This window comes from Canis aureus, chromosome 22, assembly GCF_053574225.1.
Source record: "Canis aureus isolate CA01 chromosome 22, VMU_Caureus_v.1.0, whole genome shotgun sequence".
In the NCBI taxonomy this organism is placed as follows: domain Eukaryota; kingdom Metazoa; phylum Chordata; class Mammalia; order Carnivora; family Canidae; genus Canis; species Canis aureus.
The window spans coordinates 20,035,562-20,055,209 of record NC_135632.1 but is presented as its reverse complement, the minus strand read 5'-3'; the positions used below and the strand labels follow the sequence as shown (position 1 = coordinate 20,055,209).

The following is a 19,648-nucleotide window of genomic DNA, read 5'->3' as shown; positions in this document are numbered from 1 at the left end:
GGGGCCCAGGAATACAAGCCCCCCTCGCCACCAGAACCAGGCTATCAGGTGAGCAATCTGAAAATACTAGAGAGGGCTTCAGACATAAAAACGGGGGCACCAGATGTGGTAAAATCTCTCTCCAGTTGATACTGGCACTCTACAGTGCAACAGAGAGGGGAAGTGAAGATGGTAACCACTAGCCTCTGTCCTTGGAGAATACCCCAGGAGACCCCTAGATGTGTGTTAAATTAGATGCCTACCACTAGGCCAAGGCTTTTAGATAAGGAAATGAGCCTCTTTCACAGAAAGTCTAGGTGCCCTTTTGCTGCTTCTGCACTGGTCCCTAGGGTGGGTCAGTCCAAGCACGCAGGCTCTTTAAGAGCCATTTCTCACTTCACTATAGCCTTATGGATCTTATTGACACAAGCTTTGTTGGTTTCCAAAGCTAAATGTTTTAGAGCATCATCTTAAGTTATGGTGCCCAGTGTAAGATTCAGACCCTTCACTCCTTGGAAGATCAGGTTGGCTTTTTTTTCACTTTTTAAAAATTTTATTTAAATTCAATTAATTAACATATAATGTATTGTTGGTTTCAGAGGTAGAGGTCAGTGATTCATCGGTCTTACATGATATCGAGTGCTCATTATATCACATGACCTCCTTAATGTCCATCACCCAGTTACCCCGTCCCCCCACTCCACTCTCCTCTAGCAACCCTCAGTTTGTTTCCTATAATTAAGAGTCTCTTATGATTTATTTTCCTGATTTCATCTTGTTTTATCTTTTTCTTCTTTTCCCCTATGATCTTCTATTCTAAGTTCCACATGAGTGAGATTATATAATTGTCTTTCTCTTATTGACTTATTTCACTAGGCATAATATCTTCTAGTTCTATCCACACCATTGCAAATGGCAAGATCTTTTTTTTTGGATGGCTGAGTAGAATTCCATTGTGTGTGTGTGTGTGTGTGTGTGTGTGTGTGTGTATACACACCACATTGTTATCTATCAAAGGACATCTGGGTTCTTTCTATAGTTTGGCTATTGTGGACATTGCTGCTATAAATATTGGGATGTAGATGCCCCTTTGAATTGCTACATTTTTCTCTTTGGATTAAATACCCAGTAGTGCAATTGCTGGGTCATAGGTAGCTCTATTTTCAACTTTTTGAAGTACCACTATACTGTACCAGAGTGGCTGGTACCAGTTTGCATTCCCACCAACAGTGTAAGAGAGTTCCCCTTTCTCCACATCCTCCCCAACATCTGTTGTTTCGACTTGTTCGTTTTAGCCATTGACTGGTGTGAGGTGATACCTCATTGTGGTTTTGATTTGTATTTCCCTGATGCTGAGTGACGTGGAGCATTTTTTCACGTGTCTTTTGGCCATTTGTATGTTTTTAGAGAAATGCCTGTTCATGTCTTCTGTCCATTTCTTGATTGGATTATTTGTTGTTTGGGTGTTGAGTTTGATAAGTTCTTTATAGACTTTGGATACTAGCTCTTTATCTGTCATTTGCAAATATTTCTCCCATTCTATAGGTTGCCTTTTGGTTTTGTCACCTGTTTACTTTGCTGTGCAGAAACTTTTTATCTTGATGATATCCCAGTAGTTCAGGTTTTAAGTTCCTTCCTGGTTGTGGATCATCATGACAGAGATAGGAATATAATGAAATTGTGTCTCAACCTGTCCTACCCACATAGATCTGGGGTTTCTCTTGTTTGCCCAATGTATAGGAGTCATTCAGATAATTTTATGGGTTCTTTTAAGAGGAAATTGCTCCATATATAGCTGTCGATTTGGTATGTCTTTGGGAAGAAGTCAGTTCAGGATTTTACATCACCATCTTGAATCAGAGTTCTGAAATTAATATCATGAAGAGGTACCTGCACTCCCATGTTCATTGCTACATTATTCATAGTAGCCAAGATATGGAATCACCCTAAATGTCCCTCGGTGGATAAATGAATAAAGAAAGTGTGATACACACACAAACACACATAAATGGAGTATTATTTTCACCCTTTAAAAAGAAGGAAATCCTGTCATTTGCAATGATGTGGATGAACCTGGAGTACACTGTGCTAAGTGAAATAAGGCAGGCAAATACTGCATGACCTCACTTATATGTCGAATCTAACAATAGTCAAACACAAACAGGCATAGAGTAGAATTTTGGTTAGCAGGGGCTGAGGGGAGAAAGAAATGGGGAAGTGCTAGTCAAAGGGTACAAAATTGCAGTTAGGATGAAACACACAGCATGGTGACTATAGTTAATAATACTGTATTGAATATTGGAAATTTGCTAAAAGTAGATTTCAGGTCCTCTCATGCCCCTTCCCCCAAAATGGTAAGTGAGGAGATAATATATTAATAGTTTTCAGGGATCTCTGGGTGGCGCAGTGGTTTGGCGCCTGCCTTTGGCCCAGGGCGCGATCCTGGAGACCCGGGATCGAATCCCACGTCGGGCTCCCGGTGCATGGAGCCTGCTTCTCTCTGCCTGTGTCTCTGCCCCTCTTTCTTTCTCTGTGACTATCATAAATAAATAATAATTAAAAAAAATATTTAAAAAAAAAAGAATAAGTAGTTTTCATAATTGTTTCCTATGTATATTAAATTATCTCATTTTATACCTTAAACACAATTTTTACTTAAAATGTTGAAAAGAAAATTATAAAGAAAATTTAGCCACAAAGTATAGAGAAACAAAATTAATTGCAATTATGTATCTTATTTAACCCAATATATCTGAAATGTTATTTGAACATGTAATCAATACAAAAATATTATTTTACTTTTTTTAGTATTAAGTCTTCAAAGTCTGTTGTGTATTTGCACTAAAAGATACTTCAAATTGGACTAGCCACATATAGATAGTGGCTACCATATACTGATCATGCAGATGTGAGTAACAGGAGTTCCGTAAAAAGAATGCATAAGGGTAAAAAGGCAGGGAAGAAATAAAATAATTTAAGAAAATGTCCAAGAACTAAAGGATACTAGTTTCCAAATTGAGTAGGCTTTCAGAAAGCCCAAGAAAATAGATGAATTAGACCCAGGATATTTCGAAACACCAGGGACCCAGAGAAACCACTACAGGGTTTAAAGAAAACAAACAAAACAGATTATTATAGTCAAAGGATCAGACATCAGCATGGCTTTAGACTTTTCAAAAATAATGGATAGGTAGAAGACTGAATGACTGCCTTTGATATACTGAAGGAAAAGCACCACTAAGGTATATAATTCTATAACTAGCCAAAATATCAACCAAGTTAGGAGGTGGATAAAAGGTATTTTCAACTATCCAAGATCTCAAAAAATTTACCTGCCATCCTCCCCTTTTCAAGAAGCTACTGAAAGGTGTGTTACACTAAACAAAGAAGTCAACCAAGAATGAGGAAAGTGTGAGATACAAGAAATGAGAGAAAGGTGAAAGAAATCCCTGGGATGAAACTGTGAACCCAACCTAGAGAGCAACAAGTCCAGGTTACAGTAGGTCCGAAGGAAGCAAAAATACTTCACCAAGAAAATCCAGTTGATAGAACCCTGATGCAGGGCAGCCCGGGGGGCTCAGCGGTTTAGCGCCGCCTTCAGCCCAGGGCCTGATCCTGGAGACCCAGGATCGAGTCCCACATCAGGTTCTCTGCATGAAGCCTGCTTCTCCCTCTGCCTATGTCTCTGCCTCTCTCTCTGCGTCTCTCATGAATAAATAAAATCTTAAAAAAAAAAAAAAAAAAAAGGAACCCTGATGCAACTGATTGTGGATGTAGAAAAGTGGCAGATAGGGACATTGAATAGTTACATAGACACAAATCTAAGCAAATAAGAGATAAAAGAAAAATAAAAACTTATAAACTCTGAATCTTGAGTAATTTCCATTACGAGGGTCCAGAAGGGCATGTAAGTAAAGTGGAATGAGAGGTAAAAGAGCTAAAACCTCATCTTTCATAGTACAAAATTCATATATAATTCTTGAAACTGAAATGTAAGGAAGGAATAATATAAGCATCTTAACTGAAAATATAAAAACCGGGATCCCTGGGTGGCGCAGCGGTTTGGCGCCTGCCTTTGGCCCAGGGCGCGATCCTGGAGACCCCGGATCGAATCCCACGTCAGGCTCCCGGTGCATGGAGCCTGCTTCTCCCTCTGCCTATGTCTCTGCCTCTCTCTCTCTCTATGTGACTATCATAAATAAATAAAATTAAAAAAAAAATTTAAAAAAAGAAAATATAAAAACCAAAATAATCAGGTGTTGAAAGTAGTTGTTTCTGGGTAAGGGAAAATAATAATAGGAAGAAGGGATCTGCTAGTTTTCCTAACAAATTTTGTAAAACTGTGTTTCTCTAAGTCCCAAGTATATACACATCTAACTTACTTTTTATTTTTTTCTAACTTACTTTAAAAGAAACATGGGCAGTACTAAATCTGTAAGTAAAGGACCTTTACCAGGCCATTGGTAATGAGTGTCCTTATCTCCTAGTATTGAGTATTGGTTCCGCTGCATGGATGTGGATGGGGACGGTGTACTCTCCATGTACGAGCTAGAGTACTTCTATGAGGAGCAGTGTGAACGGATGGAAGCCATGGGCATTGAGCCCTTGCCATTCCATGATTTGCTGTGCCAGATGCTTGACTTGGTAAAGCCAGCCACTGAAGGTAAGATTGAGTAAAAGTTCATTTGCACTTTTCACCTGTATAATAGAGTGGGGTATTTAATCCCAGATTGTCCTAAATTCTTTAATAACTTCCAGAGTCTTCCATACTGACTTCCGAAATACAGAAATATTTACATTTCTTATTTACTATTAGTGTGGAACCAACAGTTAATAGCAAATCCTACTGAAGAAATTTTTCCAGGGATCCCGGAGTGGCTCAGCAGGTTTAGCACCTACCTTCGGCCCGGGTCATGATCCTGGAGTCCCAGGATCAAGTCCCATGTTGGGCTCTTTCCTTGCATGGAGCCTGCTTCTCCCTCTGCCTGTGTCTCTGCCTCTCTCGCTCTCTGTCTCTCCAATGAATGAATGAATGAAAGAAAGAATGAGTGAATAAATAAATAAAATAAGATCTTTTTTAAAAAGAAAATAAATAAATAAATAAATAAATAAATAAATAAATAAATAAATAAATAAATAAATAAATAAAAAATAATAAGATCTTTTAAAAGAAAAGAAAAAAAATTTTTCCATAGAGGAACACCTGGGTGGCTCAGTTGGTTAAGCATCCAATTCTTGATTTTGGCTCAGGTCATGATCTCAAGGTTGTGAGATCAAGCCCCACATGGGGCTCCATGCTCAGCAGTGAGTCTGCTTGAGATTCTCTCTCTCCTTCTCCCTTGCCCTGGGCCACCGTAAGTCTTTATAAAGAAAAAAATTTGTCCATAGAGAAAGCAGATTAGCAGTTGTCCAGGGCTTGGGGTAAGGGGAGTTGGGAAAAGTCTGCTTGACAGATGGAGAGTTTCCTTTCGAGGTAAAGAAGTATTACAGAACTGAATAGTAGTGATGTTTGCACAGCATTGTGAATGTACTAAATAAAAGTCACAGAATTGTACATTAAAATGGTGAACTTTATGTCAGTTTCAGCTCAAAAAAATGGGATCTTGTGTAATAAAATTAGCATATACATATATCTTTAAACTTCAGTAAAAGATTTCACTTACCAAAACATTCTTGATATTTACTCGATTTGTTTTTACATAGGCAAAATAACACTACGAGATCTGAAGAGATGCAGAATGGCACACATCTTTTATGACACTTTCTTTAATCTGGAGAAATACTTAGACCATGAACAGAGAGATCCCTTTGCGGTCCAGAAGGTACTGGTTTTAACTTCTATTTGAGAGCTGCAGTATCAGGGTTGTATGCTACAGATAAAAATTAAGACGTAACATTTATAACATCACATAATGAAAAAACAAAAATGGACCTAGAGCTCATCTTTCCCCCCAGCTAATCTTTAAGTTTAGGTAACCTCCATCTGCCTATCATTGAGTGAACTGTATGGCCTGTGTACTTACATATATATTAGAAAATAGTTTTTAAAGGGTTTGGAAAAAATTTGTCCTTCCAAATTAAATATTTATCAATAGGCACATCTTTATTAGAAAGCATATTGGGATTAACTGTACCATTCATTTCCAGAATGACATGTAAATAGCTCTCCCCATCATAACGAAAACCAGACATTCTCATGAAGAACAAACCTCAGATAATATAACACTTTTTCAAGTGTTAATGACTGTTGTGCAGGACTGTCAGTTTGAAGTCATTCTACACCTGAATAGACACTAACCTGTAGACCCTCAAAAAACCCTGAATATCATATGGTCTGTTCAAAGAAAAAGGGCAGAATATCAATATTTCTATTCCCTTATTTGAAAAGTAAAAATTATGTTGATAGAAAAGGACTGTTTCCAGTGGTCCTGCAAGAGTACAACTACAGGAAACTTCTGGTCTTTTCTTTTTCTTCCACATGTTGACCTAAACAGTAGTAAGAACACAAAGATCACCTTCCAGAAACAAAGTCTCTGTATCTGATCTTGGAGCATATCAAGGCCCATTGTCACTAACCTAAAGTCAGAATTATGTTTCATTGATTCAGAGGTGCCCATTATTTTATATCCCTTAAGAAAGAAAGAAAGGAGAGGAGAGGAGAAAGGAGAGGAGAAAGGAGAGGAAAGGAAGAAAGAAATGGGGATGGGGTAGGGGTTCTTAAAATGGATTAACTGTCATAACACATTGTATGGTCAATATTGAGGTATTTGCATTCTTCTAGGCATAACTAACCTTACATCCAAGGGCAGTGCTCATTTTAATCATGGAAAAACATTTAACCTGGAATATATAATCCAAGATACTGCCCATATTGTAGAAGGAAAAGAAAATGTATAGCCTTTCCCCCCCTTCATTTCTTCTATTTGTGTTATAAATTTTACTTTGTAAGAAGTGACAGTATATCAAGATTTGTTCTGATATGCAAAGAACATTTTTAGTTAGAAAGTGCTGAATAACTGGGTGTTATTCTGTATGTTGGCAAAGTGAACACCAATAAAAAAATAAATTTATAAAAAAAAAACAAAGTGCTCAGTAGGGCAGCCCTGGTGGCCGAGCGGTTTAGCACCGTCTTCAGCCCGGGGTGTGAACCTGGAGACCTGGGATCGAGTCCCGCATCGGGCTCCCTGCATGGAGCCTGCTTCTCCCTCTGCCTGTGTCTCTACCTCTCTCTCTCACTCTCTCTCTCTCATGAATAAATAAAATCTTAAAAAAAAAAAAAAGTGCTCAGTAAATTTCAGACACTGTGTTGAAGAGACATATGGTCAAATAGAGATTAAAAAAAAAAAGCAAAAAGTAGCAATCAAGCATATACAGTATAGCAAAGAGATTATTTGGGGAAGGGCTGTTTCCGGGAAGATAGCACAGATGACATGACATCTGAGCTGACTTTTACAGAAGCAATAAAAATGTGCCAGAGAAAGGGATGGTATATTTCAGGTGGGCATATGCAAAAACCACAAATCATTCCAGATAGGTGCTGTGCAAAATGCCAGGGAGAAGGCGAGCCAGGGCATGGCCTCTGATTATAATCAGGCAAAAGAATCTGCATCTGAAGAATTAGCTGCCGAGTAGTTCACTATAATTTTTGTGATTGGAGGCACAGAAAACACTTCAGCAGTGTAACTTTAGCACCTCTTTTAATATGTTAAGATGAAACATTTTCAGATAGGTCATCACAAATGTGTATCACTAAAAACAAACAAACAACCTATCTCCAATTGTTTGTCTTTGATTATTTTTGTTTCCTGTCCTCTTTGCAATCAGGATATTGAGAATGAGGGGCCTGAGCCTTCTGACTGGGACAGGTTCGCAGCTGAGGAATATGAGACTCTTGTTGCAGAGGAATCTGCCCAAGCACAGTTCCAGGAAGGGTGAGTGAATTTCCCTGGGTCTTGAAGAACTTTTTAAACAGGGGTAACCATCTCAGAAATATTAAAACCACCTTGAAAAATCAAACTAGTAATCCTTATTTTTTTAATATCATAAAAATGGATTATAATCAACTTTAGTTGAATATTTTTCCCAGCAGTCTTCTCTTCCCTTCTTCACTAATTTCCTGAAAACTCTTCTCATTCCCATTTCCTTTTATAAAATTGTACTTTTCACTGGAAGCTAAGATCATTGTGGAGTCATACTACTTTGTAGGGATGTTAGTAAGTCCCGTAAATACAGGACAAGGCTAAAAGAACTGAAGCTTTTTTAAATAATAAAAATATATTTTTAAAACAAACCTTTACCATACATGGTTTTGTGCATTCAACCCTGAACAAGAAGTTACTTCTACATGGGATTTATAATAGGGCTTACTTAATTCCATAAAGGGACCATGGTGAGAAATTATCCAAGACTTTCACTGCTTAGAACATTTCAGCAACTTTATAATTTGTTGGCTCTTTTCCATCATCTTCTAGGGATTCCTTCAGCAGTTCCTCTAAGACTCTTAATTAATCCTAATTATTAATGTAATACATTTTTTGAATAGGTAATACATCTGTATGTTTTAATATTCAAAGAAACCAAAGGATTACATAGTAAAGTTTCCTACTGCCCAGTTTTCCTTCCCAGAAGCAACAATCACTGAGATCATTTTATGTACCCTTCCAAAAAAGACTCTCTATCCCACTGTCAGATAGATAGATAGATAGATAGATAGATAGATAGATAGATAGATAGGCAGGCAGGCAGGCAGGCAGATAGATAAAGAAGCAAATTCAGGGGTGCCTGGGAGGCTCAGTCAGTTAAGCATCCAATTCTTGATCCCAGTTCAGGTGTCAATCTCAGGGTCATGAGTTCAAATCCAGTGTTGGGCTCCACACTGGGTATGGAGCCTACATTTAAAAAAAAATAAAAAAGCAAATACACATATATATTGTTACATTACTTTTTTCCCTTACACATATGGTAGCATTCATTGTTTGGTACCTAGTTTTTTCCACACTTGTATAAAAATTCTAGAGATCTGCTGTACAACATAGTGCCTACAGTTTAAAATTTGGTATTGTGCACTTTAAAAGGTTAACAGGATAAATCTCATGTCAAGTCTTCCTACAAAATAAACATACACAAGAAGAGAAGGAAGGTGATGGGTATATTTAGTACCTTGGTTGTGGTATCACAGATGTATGCATATGTCCACATTGATCAAGATGCATTCATTAAATGCATATCATTTTTTATGTAACAATTACACCTAAAAACAAAGCTTGAGAAAACAGTATGGTAAACCAAAAACATTTGTATTTTATGATTACTAAGGTATAAATGAGGCTTTACAAATATTTTGGGGCTTTCAGTGCATGAAAAAAATTAATAAAAACAATAAATTGGAGATTATTCCATATATGTATCTAATGAATGTTCTTCCATACATGTATCTAATGAATGTTCTAAGTTTTTATAGCTGTATAATATTCTAATCTATAGTTATTACCATTATGAGAAAAGTTATGCTATTAGAAATAAAATGTTCTAATGAATAATCTTATATACATGTCATTTTATACATATATAGGACATATTTCCAGAAGTATAGAAAACAGCATACTTGCAAAAACACAGATTAGAGAAACCAACACGAAATAATGCAGACACCCAGAACTAGCAACAGTGGGGAGCCACTTTCACCCCTAGGCCTAAAAGGACAAAGAGATAAAACCATTATCAGAACCCAAAGAGAGTAAGTATATGGAGAGAGTCAGGACTTGTGACCTTCAGTAAGGGAATTTAGTCAAACGATGTCAACCCAGATGAGAGCTGCTAGAATAAATACCCAATTTCACTTTCTTTATATCCCTTCGTATTCTGCTGGTACTTCCCATTAGCTTCCAACAAGAAACCGGAAGATAAGACAACTAACTGATGTGGTCCATCTGGATCAGCCTCCTGGGGCACAAACTAAACGAAGAGTAGATCTAGAAGGATAAAAATGAAATATCCAGTTCAGTACATAATGTCAGGTAGCCCTCCACAGAGATTGTACATTTTACACACCTACCATTAAGTCTTCAATATCTTTTTGGAGAGTATTAAAGAAGCCATTACCAAACCACTTTCTTTAATCTAGAGATTTCCTTAATATTCTTAGCCACAAAACTGAGATCTCATTTTTATCACTGACCCCGAAACCCATAAAAATCATTTCATCACTCATTATTTTAAGCCTTACTGAATCAGAAAACACAGGTGAGTATATTCACAAGCATGATCTAAATTTTTTGGCATTGAGCATCCATAGTCTACTTATGAAGCAGTATCAATACTGTTAAGAGCATGTGTAGATGTTTATAATAAAGATTGCCTCCAACTTTTCACTGATAGGAGTAATAAAATTATCCTACATATATATACTATAATTCCATGTAAACATTAAAAATCATTTTGTGGATCTATATTTCTTGATTACAGTAACAAAAAAATAGAGATGTGGAGAAAGACTTTAAAAGACGGAATAGAATGGAATAGCAGAACAAAAAGAAAATTAGGTATATGTAAGGAAAACAACAGGGATATGTTATATGTATTAGACAACAGAGCAAATGGAACCAAAAGATTCCAATAAAAGCTTTTTTAAAAATAAAACAAGACTTGAGGGACCCTTGGGTGGCTCAGCGGTTGGGTGCCTACCATCAGCTCAGGTCATGATCCCGGGATCCAGGATCAAATTCCACATCAGGCTCCCTGCGATGAGCCTGCTTCTCCCTCTGCCTATGTCTCTGCGCCTCTCATGAATAAATAAATAAATCTTAAAAAATAAAAATAAGGGATCCCTGGGTGGCGCAGCGGTTTGGTGCCTGCCTTTGGCCCGGGGCGTGATCCCGGAGACCCGGGATCGAGTCCCACGTCGGGCTCCCGGTGTGTGGAGCTTGCTTCTCCCTCTGCCTGTGTCTCTGTGCCTCTGTCTCTCTCTGTGACTATCATAAATAAATAAAAATTTAAAAAAATTTTTTTTGAAAAATAAAAATAAAACAAGAGTTGAAATCTAGAAAGGTCAGGAGTCACACCATATCCAGAAAATTCTGATAATGATTGATTCTCCATATATATGTTGAATTTGCCAGAATTCAACGACATAAATAAAAGTTTATTTAAGGGGTTTTTTCCTTTTATTTTTTTTTTTAAGATTTTACTTATTTGAGAGGGAGAAAGAGTGAGAGCACAAGCAGGGTGAGGGACAGAGGGAGAGGCAGACTCCCCACTGAGCAGGGACTCCAGGATGATGACCTGACCTGAAGACAGACACTTAACCGACTGAGCCACCCAGGTGCCCCATTTTTCCCTTTTTTACAAAATTCAAGTCATCAGACAAGGGGGAAAAAATCACCCTTGCCTCAGATACCTCCATAGTAAAACTGAATACTGGAAGACCATGAAACAATATATACAACCTTCTCAGAGAAATTATATAATCCCAAATTTTATTTTTTTAAAGATTTTATTTATCTATTTGAGAGAGTGAGTGAACAAGACCTACAGAGGGAGAACAAGCAGGGGAAACTGCAGAGGGAGAGGGAGAAGCAGGCTCCCTGCCGAGCAGGGAGCCAGACAGAGGCTTGATCCCAGGACTCCAGGATCATAACCTGAGCTGAAGGCAGGTACTTAACCGAATGAGCCACCCAGGCACCCCTACAGCCCCAAATTTTATACTAACCCAAGATGACATTCAAGCATGAAAGAACAAATGGTATTTCCAAACACATAAGAACTGAAGGGAATATAGCACCCATGAGCTCTTCTTTAAAAAGGACATAAGCATAAAACCAAGAAACAAACCAAACCAAAATAAAGAGCCCGGAAATGGAGCAACCACTGTGAAAAAGAAATAACAGCATTTGATCCATTCAAATGTAGAAAGAATAGAGATAAGAACATAATAGTCTGGAAAAAATAACAGCTGAAACTAGAATGTAGAGAAGAGGAAGAAATATATGTAAAACATCCTAGAAGTAACAATGTAACTGAAAATGGGAGGTGGAGAGGAGAAAGAAAATGTGTAAATTTCATTGGCAAGGCTTCCATAGATAGCCTTTAAAGCTGTAAGTCAAAATGAGAGTTTAGGAATACTAATTAAAATAAACACTTGAAAAACCAAAGCCAGACTCTAAGTGTTCTAATTCAATCAGAAAACATGTACACACAAAATGAAAACACAGACCACAAAGCATAAAGATGACAGAAGTAAAGGAAGCATTTTTAGATCAGTGTATGTAAATGGAATAAACTCGCTTATTAAAAGAAAAGGATTCAATTCTGGAAGACAAAGGTTGAATTTAAAAAAAATGAACCCTCAAAAAAAGCAGTGCATCTGAAACAAAAACTGCAAAAAGAAATTGGAACTTATTATTTGCAGCCATAGCAAACTATTCCCTGGAAATAGATAAAATACCTTTGTGGGTTTTGTCCATAGACCATCTACAAAATGCATACTAGACTACAAACAAAACTACAGTGGACTTCTAAATAGGAACTACAATTTAGAACAGCTTCTCATTTAAGAAGGCAGTCTAAAAATGTACTATTTCAGTCTCTCACACCACTTAAAAATAACTACAGAGTACCACTTAGGAAGAGAAATTTTCAGTGGACTAAAGGAAAACAGATGGGATCAGATTGAAGATTGAAGAGGGAGCCAGAGCTTAGGTTCTATGCAGGAGGACAGAGAAGATAATTGCTACAAATAAAAGCAGCAGCACTTAAGGGTGATATACTCGAATTTGACTGAAACCAAGGGCTAGAGGGAGACCAGAAGAAGCAGCATCCAGGTAGGTCAAACCTTTATATATCTCATCCTATCCTTAAAGGAAAGACAAAAAGCAAGAGTGTGGGATCTTGGAGCAGTGAAAGCACATCCACTGAAATATCCACACCAGCAGCCTGGCCCATCCATCCCTTCATTCTCCTTGAAAATACTAGTAACCTCAGATTGCCCCCTCCTAAGTAGCCAATGCAAACAGAAGCAGCAGTTCATTCCCAACTACACAGAAAAGTGGACAGATATCAAACAGTTACAAATACCAATGAAATACTCAACAAATGGAAGAACTTTCACCCTTGGAAGGAGACTCACTTCAGCAATTAGAACAAGATCTCCAGTTGAGTACATTTACCATTTTTAGAGGTAAGAGAATATTGTACTCTTGAAACAAGACTGACCACTTTCTTGGAAATAAAAAAAAAAAAATTTAATGAAAAACACAACCATTGGGCTGAATAATAAAAGGCACAGCTAAAAAGTTTTTGATTTGGGATATTGATTATGATACTGGGGTAAGAAATCCTTGCAGAAACCAGTAGAAATAATAGCCAGATAATTCCCAAAATACTATCTATTTAAGAAAATAAACACATACACAGGAATCAGCAAATTTCTTCTGGGCAGGTAGTGGGTATTTTAGGTTTTACAGTTCTGTCACAACTATTTAGCTCTGGCATTGTGGTATGACAGTACCCATAGGTAGTATGTAAGCAAATGAATGTGGTGGTTTTCCAATAAAATTCTAATACACCGTGAGATATAAACTTCCTATCATTTTCACATGTCATAAAATATTATTTTCTTTCAAATTTAAAAGGCAAAACCATTCTTAGTTCACTGGGCTGTAACAAAAAAAGGTGGAAAGAGAGATTTGGCCCACAGACTATAGTTTGCCGGTCCTGTACTAGAGTGAAATTTCAGAACATGAAAGATAGAAGAACTGAAAATCTACCAGAGACAAAAAACAGATTACCACAAAGTGAACCCAAAAAGAAATGGAGCACTATCGTTCAAATACTACAAAGAAAAATAACTTTGAATCTAGAATTCTATCCCTACTTATATGTGAGGACCTAATAAACACCTTTTCAGACATCCAAAGATGCAAAAAACTTAACTTCCACAGACTATCTCTGAAAGAAGTATTAAGGGATATTCTTCAGCAAGAAGGTAAATGGATTCTAGAGGAAACAGTGGGATGCAAGTAATCAGAGCAACAAAATTAGTAAAATTTATTCTTAGAACTAAATATTGATCACAGACTGTTAGGAGTAAAAGGAGGTTGGGGTAATATACTATGAATCTTTATTAGAGTAGAGAATATTGATGCTGATAATTTATATTTCTATAACAATGACTAGAGTTAAAAGTATGTGTTAAAAATTTAAGCTCAATCACTAAGAATTAAAAAAATGGAAAACTTTCTAATCAATTTTTAGAAAAAACAATAAAGTGGAAAAAATTCAGTAAAGAAAACTCAATCTACTAAGAAGCAGATGTGTTAATCAGCATCCTTTTTTTTGGTAGCAGGTGACTTAACTTCAATTCAAATTGCCATAAGCAAAAATATATACATAGGCAGGCTTACATAACTGACAAGTCCAGGGGTAGAACTTACTTTAGAGACTCAGACTTTTTCTCTTTCATCTCTTACATAGTGGTTTTCTTTCATCTTTTCACTTATAGCAAGTTATTCATATGTGGCAGCAAGATGATCACCTGATAGCTTCAAGTTCAAATAAAAGAGAAAATCCCTTTCCCCTAAGCTCCAGCAAAAGCCTAGGATTTGTGTCCCTTTGACTCTAACTGGCTTAGTTTGGGTCCAATCCCTGAACCAGTTCCTAAAGGAGGCCTAGAACTAGGCTTATACAGGAATCAGGTCTGTCCAAACCACAGGTTTTCCCAAGGGAAATTAGAAAATATGGCCGAAAAAGAGGGGAATATACTATGCCAATAAAGGAACAACAGATGTCCACTATAGCAGACAAAAGAATAGTACAAAATAAATGGCTAAAATAAGTCCAAATATAGTATCAATCACAAAATTCACATTGGATTAAAAATCAAACTGTATACTATTATTTAGATTCATCCCTAAGGGGTAAGAGTCCAATGTAGTAACAAGAGTAGGTCAGTTATGGTAACATTAATGAGACAAGTAGAATTCAAAGCTTTAAAAGAGATGTTTCAGTATTTCAGCAGTTGGCAATGAAAATAAGTTATGAACGTTATGCAGTATATAAAATAAATCTGATAGAAATATAAGGAAAAATTGGCATCTACAGCCATGTAAAAACCAACAAATCAAAGAGGCCAAAAAATAATTATATAGAATTAGTAGGATTTTATAGAGGTACTCAAGAGTATACCTGGTAGCCAGCAAATACACATGGAACCATCACAGAAGTGCCTATTAATTAAGGCATGAAGGAAATTGCAACTTAAAATGCAGCCTGAAATTAACTAAAAACTAAAACACACATACCTAGGAAGTTAAAAATAAAGCTAAAAAAATATTAATATATTTCAAAATAACTGCTAAAGCAGAAGTCAAAATACAAATTATAGTCTTTCTAGAACTATGCATAATATTTATTAAAACTTATGGGATCTGGGCAAGGGGAAATTTATAGCTTATAGACTAAAATAAATTGATTAGGCTGTCCTCTCAAAATGCATGAGAAGGATGACAAAACAGACCCAAGTACATAAAAGGGAGAAATTAAGCCATTTTATTTAAGCAAAAATAAATCTGTTAATTTATAAACATATACACACAAAGTGTACTATGTGCCAAGCACTATTCTAAATATTATAATTCACTAAGTGCTCACAAAAACCTTATTTTGTAGATACTGTTATCCCCATTTTACAGATATGAAAACTGAACAGCAAAAGGTTAAATAACTTATCAAAACTACCAACATATAAAAGAATACATAACAAGTAAGTGGGTTTTATCCCAAGATTGCTACGGTGGTTTAACTTTGTACAGTCTGCCATTAACAGATTGAAGATGGAAAGAAACAGGAAATATAAATTGATTCTTTGAAGGCATATGATAAAATTTAATACATTTTTTGGTTTGGAAAAAAATCTTAAAAATTAGCAAACTTAAGCTGAGTACATTGTTAATGATAAAGGTTATGAATCCCACACCCCAGAAATAACCAGCTAAAAATACAATAGGGGAAAAAATCCCATTCATTAATAATCGAGAAAAAAGGTGACTTGGAAAATATATATAAAGAAAATACAAACTTTCATCAAAAGATACAATGACTATTTGCCATGTTAAGATTAATTTATTAATTTGACATAATCCCCCAGAATATGTTGTGGAACTTGATAATTCTAAAATTCACACAGAACAATAAATATACAAGAATAGCAGTGAGTTTGGGAAAGAAAAGTGTTGTAGGATACAGGGTATGTATATGATAAAGATAAGTGTCTTGACTATGTCAAGAAAAGACTACTCAATAAAATGTTATCTCTCTGTAATGAAAAAAGTACATATTAAACTAATGTCTGCATATAAAGACTTAAAAAGCTTAAAAGAACTGGGAGAAATTTATAAGGAAATCATTTATAGATCTGAATACACTTAAAAAGTGACAAATTCTGTATTCACAACCCTAAAAGGCAAATTGGATTGCATCATATGACTAGTAGTGTTCTTTTATAAATCAGATTCTTTAAAATCAATAGTAAGAACATAAATAATGACCACTTCTAAAACAGTAAAGGTAGAAATTTCACCCAGGAAATAAACATGAAAATTCACACACCAATTAAAATGCAATAGCTAAATTATAACAATTTTAAATATATTTAAACATTTAACAGAGCTCCCAAAATATATGAAACAAAAATTGCAAGACAGGTCAACAATGACAGTTGGAGATTTCAACATTCCTCTTTCAGTAACTGATAGAACTAGAAACAATAAGGATACAAAAGACTAGAACAACACAGTATATTATACCAAATAAATCTATAGAGAAACCCTCCACAAAACAGCAGCAAATCTGCATTTTTTTTTTCAAGTGCATGTGAAGCTCCTCTAGGGCAGACCATATGATAAGTGAATAAGATCCAATAAATTCAAATGGATTACAGTAAATAAAGTATGTTGTCTGACATAGTAAAATTAAAGAAGAAATGAATAACAGGAATCTGGGAATCCCATAATATCTGGAAATTAAATACTTCCAAAGACACATGAGTCAAAGAAGAAACCACCGGGAACTTTATCATTATCATGAAATGAATGAAAATAAAAGAACATATGAAAATGTATGAGGTGCAGTTAAAGCAATGTTTAGAGAAGCCTCAGAAAGGTCTAACTCACATCAAATAATATAAACTTCTACCTTAAGAAGCTAGAAAAAAAGAGCAAACCAGATCCAAAATAAGTAGAAATAAGAAAATAAAGATCAGAGTAGAAATCCATGAAATAGAAAATAGGAAAACAATATTAAAGAATTCTTGAGACATGAAGTTGGTTCTTTGTAAAGATTTTTTTTTAAAGTAAATTTTTATCTGGATCAAGAAAAAAAGAGGAGGCATACATTAACAAAATCAAGAATAGAGGAGGCATCACTATAGACACTACAGAACTTTGAATAATTATAAAGAAATATTATGAACTTTGTCCCAATAAATTTCACATCTTAGATGAAATAGGACAATCCTAGAAAGACTCAAATTACCAAAACTGATTCAAGAAGAAATGGAAAATCAGAATAGACTATATCAAAGTAAGGATAGTGAACTGATTATTAGAAGTCTTTACCAAAAGAAGAGTCTAGGTCCAGATGATTTCACTGATAAATTCTGTCAAATAGTTAAGGGGAAAAAAATAATACCAGTCTTTAACAAAGACTTTCATAAACTAACAGTAAGAGGGAGCACTTCCAAACTTGTCTTATAAAGCCAATACTACCTTGATACCAAAGCCAGACAAAAATACCAGAAGAAATGAATACTACAAACCAACAACCCTCAAGGCCATCAATACAAAAATTATTATAAAATATTAGCACATCAAATCCAGCAGCATATAAAAAAAGACTATATACTGTAAGTGGGGTTTATCCCAGAAACAGAAGGCTGACTGACATCCAATAATCTATTGATTTAATATACCATATTAATAAGTGGCAAAAAACACACAGTCATCTACATGGACACACAAAACAGCATTTGACAAAATCCAACATCCAATCGCAGTAATTCTCACCCATATAAGGATAGAAGAGAACTTTCCTAACTGGCTAAGAGGCATTTACAGTTAACATCATTCTTATGGTGAAATACTGAATGCCTTCCCCCTGAGATCAAGAACAAAGTAGATGTTTCTATCCATCATTTCTATTCAGCATTGTAACTGAGTGTCCTATCTCCTGCAGTAAGACAAGAAAAAGACTTTCAAAGTATTCAGATTGTAAAGGAGGAAGTAAAACTGTCTATTCATAGATTATGTAACCTTGAAGCAGAAAATACTAAGAATCTACCTGAAAGCTACCAAGACTAATGAGTTAGTAGTTAGCAAGACCTCAGAATATAAGTTCAATATACAAAAATTAGTTGTATTTCCATGTACAGTGAACAATCCATTAGGGAAATTCAAATAAAAAGAATAATTCCGTTCATATTAGTATCAAAAGGAACAAAATATTTAAGAATAAATATAACCAAAGAACTATAATACTTGTACACTGAAAACTGCAAAAATGATGCTGATCTAAATTGGATTAGAAAATTAAGTACTGTTAAAATGTCAGTTCCTCCAAATCCAGATTTAATGAATTCCCTATTAAAATCCCTGCAGGTTTTTGTTGTAGAAATTCGTAAATTCATCCTAAAATTTATGTAGAAATGCAAAGTACCCAGAATAGCCAAACTCTTTTTTTTAAAGGAACAAAACTGAAGGATCAGGTTGCCTGATTTCAAATTTACTATAAAACAATTACATTGTAGCATTGGCATATATAAAAATAGATCAATTAAGACACCCTAGAAATAGACCCAATATGGATGGCCAATTATTAATTTTCAACCAGTGAAGAAAGAATGATCTTTTCAAAAATTTTGTTAAAATCACTGGATACCCATATGCCACCCAAAAAAGACCTCCCAAAATCCATACCTCATACCATGTATTAAAAGAACTCAAAATGAATAAAAGACCTAAATGTGAGAGGAGAAACCTTAAAGCTTCTAGAATAAAACAGGAGAAAATCAATTTGACCTTGGGTTAGGCAAGAGCAATAAAAAATACTGACAAATTGGATGTCCTTCAAAATTAAAAACTATTGCTTCAAAAGGCACCATTAAGAAAATGGAGACTAAGAGAAAATATTTCCAAAACATCTTGATAAAGGACTCATACCCAAAAATATAATGAATTCTTATAGTTCAACAATAAAAAGATATAATAACCTAACTTTTAAACAGACAAAAGATCTGAATAAACTAAATTAGAGATACAAACAGCAAATAATTATATGAAAAGATGTTCTACATTGTTAGACATTAGGAAAATGCAAATTAAAACCACAGTGAAATATACCACCTAGACATCAGACCAACTAAAATCACTAGTTAACAAAGATATGGAGAAACTGGAACCTCATTCACTGGACTGATGAAAGGTAAAATTATATAGCTTCCTTAGATGAGTTTGGCAATTTCTTAACAAGTAATCATGCACTTATCCGATGAATCAGCAGTTCCATTCCTATGAATCTGCCAAAGAAAAATGTTCACCCTAAGGCTTGTACATGAATGTTTATAGCATTATTCATAGCTGCCCAAAACTGGGCATGATCCAAATATACATCAAACTGGTGA

The 19,648-nt window shown here is 35.4% G+C and overlaps 1 protein-coding gene across 6 annotated transcripts in view; it reads left to right on the top strand.

The window, feature by feature from the left end:
* PPP2R3A (protein phosphatase 2 regulatory subunit B''alpha) overlaps positions 1–19,648 on the top strand; it is a 193,853-nt gene that overhangs the window by 161,428 nt on the left and 12,777 nt on the right. For all 6 annotated transcript variants that reach the window (XM_077865041.1, XM_077865042.1, XM_077865045.1 and 3 more), the window contains 3 exons: positions 4,467–4,642; positions 5,683–5,801; positions 7,804–7,910. In XM_077865041.1, the coding sequence (XP_077721167.1) occupies positions 4,467–4,642; positions 5,683–5,801; positions 7,804–7,910 (402 nt within the window). The remainder of the gene's footprint in view (positions 1–4,466; positions 4,643–5,682; positions 5,802–7,803; positions 7,911–19,648) is intronic.